Genomic DNA, 7571 nt, shown 5'->3' with positions numbered 1-7571 from the left:
TTGAAATCTTTCAAAAGTATGTGAAAGATTAAAGTCAAAGTAAATATGGATTTAGAATAGTAGTTATATTTTACTAACCAAAATACCGAAAAAAACCGAACCGAACCGAAACCAATCTGATATCTGGATTGAACACCCCTAATCCAAATGAAGCCAAACTATTGTTTCATTCTCCAAAATATAATAAAAATAATAACTTAATTCCGCGCAAGGCGCGGGTCTTATCCTAGTATATTTTAAAGTGTTAATTTCTTACTTGTGAAGGAAGAATTTGAAACCCATTTATTGCATCCATGGTTTCTTTTGTCTTCCTCAGAAATTTGGTTGTCTTTTTAATTCCCCCTGACACATCAACTAGAGCGTCATCAGATGCGTCTTCTGGTTCCCATGATACATCTGATACTTGTACTTTGACTGCAATCTTGAGTTCTCCATTTAACAAGAACCCGCCATCTTCTGCATGAAGTTTGTTAAGAGGTATCCATGATTCAAAACCCCGATGGAAAGGAGAAATCACATCATACAAGTGCTCGGAATCTGTAGCATCACAAAATCAAAATGTATTTCATCTCATTATTTAAGGGGCATGAGATAAAGGATTTCATAATGATCAGATGGATAAACATTTACCTTCTCGTAATGAGAGTTTCTTAGAAAGTTGATTTATTATCGTTATGTTGAAATTTACATTTCCTCTCAGTTTATAAGGCTTTGATTTAGAAGCAGCATACCGCATGTCATCAACGAGATACAAAGACAAGTAATCAACGTCATTTTCCCTGGGATATGCTACAAGACGCCTGTTAAACGGAAACAAAATAAATAATCACTGAAAGTCTGAAGAATATATACTTAAAAGCTAATGAGCACCAGATCAGTTAAAGAAAATCATATTCTTACCAAAACCAGCCACCTATCACAAATGAGCCAGAACAAATTTTCTCAGATGGAAAAGTAGAGAAGTTCTTTATCACCCAAATAAACTTCCCATCAAATTTCTTCACCATTGTCGTGATGAAAAGTCCTTGCAATCAACCTAAAGCGCATGAAGAGAAGAAAAACATTAGAAGTCAAGAACATAAAAGCACAGACCAACAATTGATAAAGCTACAACTCAAGCACAATCTGGAGAAAATTACTCTAGAAGACGTACAGAGTCTAAGAGTGAGTTTCAAGACTAAAGGATGAGTGGTTAAATGACTTGGTTACGACTAAAAGGAAAGCAAATCGTTTTATATCACATAGTTGGTTGATTCCCAAGAATATCCCTTAGGGAATTGGTCTGAGCGGGAGTAACTATTGGTGTTTTCCAGTTTCTGCATTCAATAGTCTCCAAGATACTACTATATTATATTTACTGCTAAGAAAGCAAAGAAGGGACTATAGTTTAAAAACAAAGGAAGCATTATGTTTGTCTTAGACCAGTTCTTCATCATTTTCAGTCTCTAACTGCTAAACCAGCTAATAACATCACTGAATGAGAGAGGAGCTCTACCGGCCAAAGCCTTTTTCCTTCTTCGGCACAAAATCTAGTTACCAAGACCTCTAGCTTCATGCTATGCAACTGTACCTGACAGTGTGCATATCCGGACGATGTGCTGACTAAGTACTAAGTAGAAAATTTAACAAGTTAATATGATCCGCTGAACCGGATTTATGTGAAAGCAAAAGGATTGATGGTTAAAGAAGTAAAGTTTATAGGGAGAAACAGACGATGTGAAAATGTGATGCAGTAATACTCAGGAAAAGCAAAGTCATTACTCTACTATATGAATCATGAAGAACAGAAGTTGATATGTACTCAAATAAATGTGCATGAAGAAGAGAAAACAAAGGATAAAATGCTTAGTTGATAATCAAACCAACATAGATGCATACATAATAAAAAACATAGAACAAAGAGGCTTTAACTCCAAAAGAGTTCCCATTTACTAAGAAACAAGGCATGCTCAATGACAAGATGCTCACTAATTTTGGAAATCAAAGGGAGAAATAGACAACATAGCACCAAATAACTAAGAGCTCAAGTCATCAAACAACATCATCAAATGACAGAGGAGTTCTGGTGACTGACAACTCTGCCTTCTGCTCATTAACTATAGCCTCCATCTCATTAGCTAGAGCCTCCATCTCAGCACACTTTTGCTTCTGTTTCAGTAACTTTTCTTCTGTTTCTTGGAGCATAGCCAAACCGGACAGCTCTTTCTCCTTCTTTTCTTTCACTTGCTCTAGATTCTTCTCCAACCAATCAACCTTAAACCCTACATCTTTTACATATTTCAGTGCAATGTCTGCGTCAAAAAGATCTTCATTGGATAGTTCTTGAAGTGATTGGCACATCGAGAAGGGAGTCCATGCATGCATTCCTCAGATGTTGGTTCTTTGAACGGAACCCTACTGAAATGTCTGGATGTCTCTCAAATATACGCCTCACAGATTCTACCTGCGAGTGGAGAGTAGAGAGAAAAAAACGGATAAGATAGAGCATGCATGCTTTGGTGATAAGAATAAGAAAAGTAGCATACTTGTTAGAACAAACAATGGTCATGACTCATGAGTCTTGTAGAGTAAGAAGATTCATACTTATTATACTTACTTGTGAAGGAAAAACTTGAAACCCATTGACATCTAAGCTTTCCACTACTGCTGAAGCTTCCTTAAGCAAAACGCTAGGAACTGCGCCATTATTCTCCTCAATCTTTCTCAGAGGTCTGTTTATCTTCTCAACTTCCACTTGTATATCAGATTTTTCAAGAACATCAACCTCCGCAACAATCTTGACGCAATTATTTACTATGTATCCACCATCTTTGTCATGGAATTTTGGAAGAAAAAACTCGGATGGAGAACACGGATCGAATATTGTCCACGGATTAAACCACTGCAGTCCATCTGTAACATTTCACACCAATTGTTAATCATCACCAAATAAAGTATTACATGAAATATAAGATTAGATCTAATGGGGTATGTAGCATTTCTACTGTAAGAACCATTGACCCCAACACATTTAATACCCCATGCATAGTAAGTACACGCAATGGGGTATGTAGCATTTCTACCGTAAATACATCACTTCTTAGATATGATACTGACACACTGCAAGGACCAAATAACCTCGAAAGTGAATCTATTAGTGATCTAATTTTAGCAAGACTTACCTCTAAATATGTATAGCTCTTCCGAAGTTTGTTCACTATAGTGAAGCGATACTTGAAAAAAAAATTTCGATCTTGACCCAAACATGATGGACCAAAGAAAATATACACAAACAAGACCTCAGGTTTAGTTGCATCGCCAGAGGTCGAAAGGCGGCTGTCCATAAACACAATAAATGAATCAACGCAATATAAATGAACAAAAGAGGGGGAAAATGAAATATTTACCAGGTGCAGCCAGTGGAACCAATCTTATATATTAAAACAGAAGTCACAACATTGATTCATGTGTGATTTTTTAAGAAATGGATCTAATAGACATATTCCTAGAAATTCATGTTACATTTAATCTCTAATCTTATCATTTAAATTTTGGGCCTACAGGAATTTTTATTGGACTATCAATAATTGGATTTAAACAATAGATGATTCATTGGATTTATAGATAGTATAAATTAAATAGATATAATTTAATGTTGTAATACTATATTTTCCATATGTTAATTATTTAAATATTCATTGATGTTAACTTTTAAAATTATAAAGATTTTTTTTAAATAACAAAAATCATATTATCTAACAGTGATTAATCTTTCCTACCTTAAACCAATGAAAACAAATTTAAAATTATATAGTTTATTTTAAAAATTAAACAAAAACTAAATGTTTAATTATTTACTCGATAATAGAAAACTATGAAGCGAAAAGTTTAATTTTTAAAAAAAAAAATAAATTTGTGAAATGTTACAATATCTTTGAATATGATAATAAAACAATATTTTACTAATCTTTATCTATATAGTTACGATTTTAATATGAAATAATAATCTGAAAATATATATATAGAAGAAGATACAAATACATGTGAAAGTTTGAAACAATCTATTCAACGAAAAAAATATACCGTGAACTTTTTATGTTTTAAAAATTGATAGACATGTATATATTATAATATATACCAATTTAGAATTGAAAACAAAATGTTTATATAAAAATAAATAAAACAAAAATCTGCGCGGTTGCGCGGGTAGAGATCTAGTTCTATCTTATCTTACAAAACTAAAAGGGGAATATGAAGTCCGCTCAGCCTATCCACCTCAGCAAATTAAATCAACCAATTAGAAGACTCCAATATGCCACGTCTCTCACTCCAACTATAGATAGTTCAACGACTCCTCTTGCACTCCCATCAGAAAATTCATTTCTCTGCAATTTTCTGCTAAGGTGTATTAATGTCGACCTCCACTTTTCATTTAATTATGTTTTTACTCATCTATTCACGAGAGATTGTTCCAATTCCCTTTGTTTCTCCTCCGATATAAATTCATTCGAGTCTGTAGATCTTTCCAGCTTCTACCACTAGACAAAATACTTGCCTCCGGTTCTCCATCGTTACACTGACGTGACGGAGAAGCTCACACGCTTGGATCCGGTGACGCCGTCTGCCACCAAGGGTACATATCCTTAATCTGAGAGACTTCCGTGTGCTTGCATGTTTGATCCAAGATACTTCGTCAGAGACACGACTCCCTCCGTCGTATCCACGGCTATAGTTTTCTTCGTTTAATGTTGAGATTTTGGCCATAACACCCAATGGTTACGTGCTCGACAGTTTGAGAGTGTTGTCAAGCCAAAGGTATTGCTTATCATTTTAGTAGTGCTTTATATGAAATATGTTTTATGTCTGGTTGTGAATTTTGAATTGTTCAAAACAAATCCACTATATGCGACTATTGGACCTTGGATATGGAAAGTTACAGGTGCAAGGAAGTATCTCAATGAACAGAACCGAACGTTAATGTGAGAAATAGCCCCATATTTAGCACAATGGTTCTGGTCTGAATATATGCCTATGCAATGTTCTTCTCTCTAACTATTGTTCTGATTATTTTTATTTTCAGAGAAAGCACTTGCTCTTCTCCTATTAATTGTGATGAGTATAGTTACGTCATTACCAAGTTTAATGTCTACTTAAACGCATAATTTCACGGTAAGTCTTCACATAGTTAAATTTACGCATACCAAATTAGTTGAACAAAAAATTGGGCATGCACAAGATTACATGGCTTAATTTGACTTACATATTTCATTTACTGTGGAGATTTTGATCCTTTGAGAGTTCAGTAACTAGAACCAGTTTTTTCATTCTCCATTTTCCATTTCATATGCTCAAATGGTTATCATGATCTGAGTTTTGGTCTTGAAAATTCTGTTACTCTGTATTTCCACTCAACCTTTCATCTACTACCGATATTACATACAGTTCAGTTCATTCTTGATTTTTTTTAATTCTTGCAGATTGGTGAATATGCGTGATAAAAATGGTTTTGATTCCTCGAAGCCTCATATGAGATAATTTTTAATTCAGAGGTACTTTGGAGGTTGAAGGTCCCCAAGAATTATGGTGTTGATTCCGGTGGCAAGTCTTGGATCCCATGTTACAAAAGAAACTTGATCTGGGATGCTGAGCCTCTGATTAAATAGGAGCCTCTAAAGATACATATACATGATGTTGGTACAAGAAAGAGTACCGAAAGCAGAATAAAACTTTCCATGCTTTTGCCATGGAAGCTGACAAAGCCTTTCATGAGGAGTATAAGGTCAAGAAGAAGAGGCAGCTATTGCCGTATGCAGCATGGGTAAGGGAAGAGATATTGTCGTCTGAGATAAATAACGTCCATGAAAGGAAGTGGAGGCTAAAGCAATGGCTAGGGAAATATAAAGAATAGCTTGAGAGGAGAATCTAATTCAAGGGTTTAATATAGCAGACTGGCTGAAGGGGAGGGATAGAGAGGGGACTTTGTTGTGATGAAGATGGCTGGTGAAGAAACCAAATTTAATCTTGATCCCGAGGCTGTTCAAGACCGGAGCGAATTTTCTTATTGTGAGTTGTTCCTTGAATGCCATTATAACAGGTGGCAAAGATGTTGATATAGATGCCAAAAACGAGAGGTAAGTACTATTACTAAGCTGAAAAATTAATTTTGTTCTCATAACTACTCGCGAGATGTTATAAAAGTTGTAACATCTTTTGCCATTTTATGTGAATGATAGATGTTTGTTGAAGAAGTAATGGAATTAGTGGAACTTAAACCTCTTAAAACTCTATACTTGGCCTTCCTCAAGTTAATGGTCGTTTGCCAGAACAGAGGAAAATGCTTACTATTTCAGTTGAATTAGTAGCCCTTTCTTTAATCTTCATGGACGAGCCTACATCTAGTATGCAAGGGCTGCCGCCATGGTTATTCTTAGGGCATCACATTTTCAAATCCGTCGATGAGGTTTGCTCATGGAATACTCTACTTTTGAGTCCCGAAACCAGAATACATTTGACAAATCATCTTTGGATTAATGCAAGTATGCAACTTCTGTTGATGAAACGAGGAGGGTAAGTTATATATGCTGGAAGTCTAGAGCATCACTCAAAAAAACTCATCAAATAGTAGCCTCATGGCCCTCATCCGTCTTTATATATTGGGATTCTCCATTTCCTTGCCTTATTAATTTGTAATACATATTCCATATTTCTTGCAGGCTACTGAAGGGGTTCCGGACGGACACTATCCTGCCACGTGGAAGCTTGATGTCACCACTTTTTCAAGGAAGTCAAAAATGAGCTTTGACTTTGCTCAAACATTCGACAACTTAAGGTGCAGAGAACAAGATCAGTGAAGAACAGACACAACTTCATGGGAAACGAAGTCGACCAAATGGAGGATTTGATTACTATGCCATTCATCCTCAGTATCAGTTCGTTTTGAACTTATAGCTCTCTAACTAATAGTTCACTTCGAGTCTCACTCCTCACTCCTCTCTCCTCTCTCCTCATATCCTTTGTTGCCAACTCCTTCGCTGGGCGCTTTTGGACCATCACGTTTGCTTCCATCATCTACCAAAATTATTTCTTGACTTTAATCATAATCGTTGACTAATTCAAGTTAGAGAGAAGTATACTATTATTCGTTTGAAATAAAAAAACATTTAACTAAATATAATATATAGTTTCAACTACCCACAATATTAATAATATAATAAAGAAATTTCAGATTATGAATCTGTTTGACTATATGTCAGTATTAAAAAGTAAAATAAAGTATCTTTACTACATAAAACTTTGTAAGATCATTTACACATGCGGAAGCTCAAAACCATTGTATCTTATTCTCTCTGCAAACGTGGAAGTTAAAGCAAATCCGACTTCTAATTGTTACATCTACCTAATGGTCATTTCTGTGAAAAATTATATACAAAAATTATATATTATTGTTTTTAAAAACTATGATATATTATAATTTATTTAGTTAAATGGTTTAATTTGACATCATAATATGCATTTTAATTAAATTTTCTTCAAACATATAAAGAAAAAAATATTTTTTTAATATATATATATATATATATATATATATATAT

The 7571-nt window shown here is 34.6% G+C and overlaps 1 protein-coding gene and 1 pseudogene across 1 annotated transcript in view; both read right to left on the bottom strand.

Moving 5' to 3' along the window:
- The window catches only part of LOC106338548 (MATH domain and coiled-coil domain-containing protein At3g58370-like), a 3816-nt gene extending 2809 nt beyond the window's left edge, over positions 1 to 1007 (bottom strand). The window contains exons 1-3 of the mRNA XM_013777502.1: positions 901 to 1007; positions 631 to 800; positions 257 to 537 (exon numbers count right to left, since the gene is read on the bottom strand). Coding sequence (XP_013632956.1) covers positions 257 to 537; positions 631 to 800; positions 901 to 1007 — 558 coding nt within the window. The remainder of the gene's footprint in view (positions 1 to 256; positions 538 to 630; positions 801 to 900) is intronic.
- A 1024-nt stretch (positions 1008 to 2031) lies between these two features.
- LOC106338547 lies at positions 2032 to 4743 on the bottom strand (annotated as a pseudogene).
- Positions 4744 to 7571: the final 2828 nt, after the last annotated feature.

The sequence above is a fragment of the Brassica oleracea genome, chromosome C4 (assembly GCF_000695525.1).
Source record: "Brassica oleracea var. oleracea cultivar TO1000 chromosome C4, BOL, whole genome shotgun sequence".
In the NCBI taxonomy this organism is placed as follows: Eukaryota; Viridiplantae; Streptophyta; class Magnoliopsida; order Brassicales; family Brassicaceae; genus Brassica; species Brassica oleracea.
Note: the sequence above shows the minus strand (reverse complement) of the source record. Positions and strands in the feature narration are given on the sequence as shown.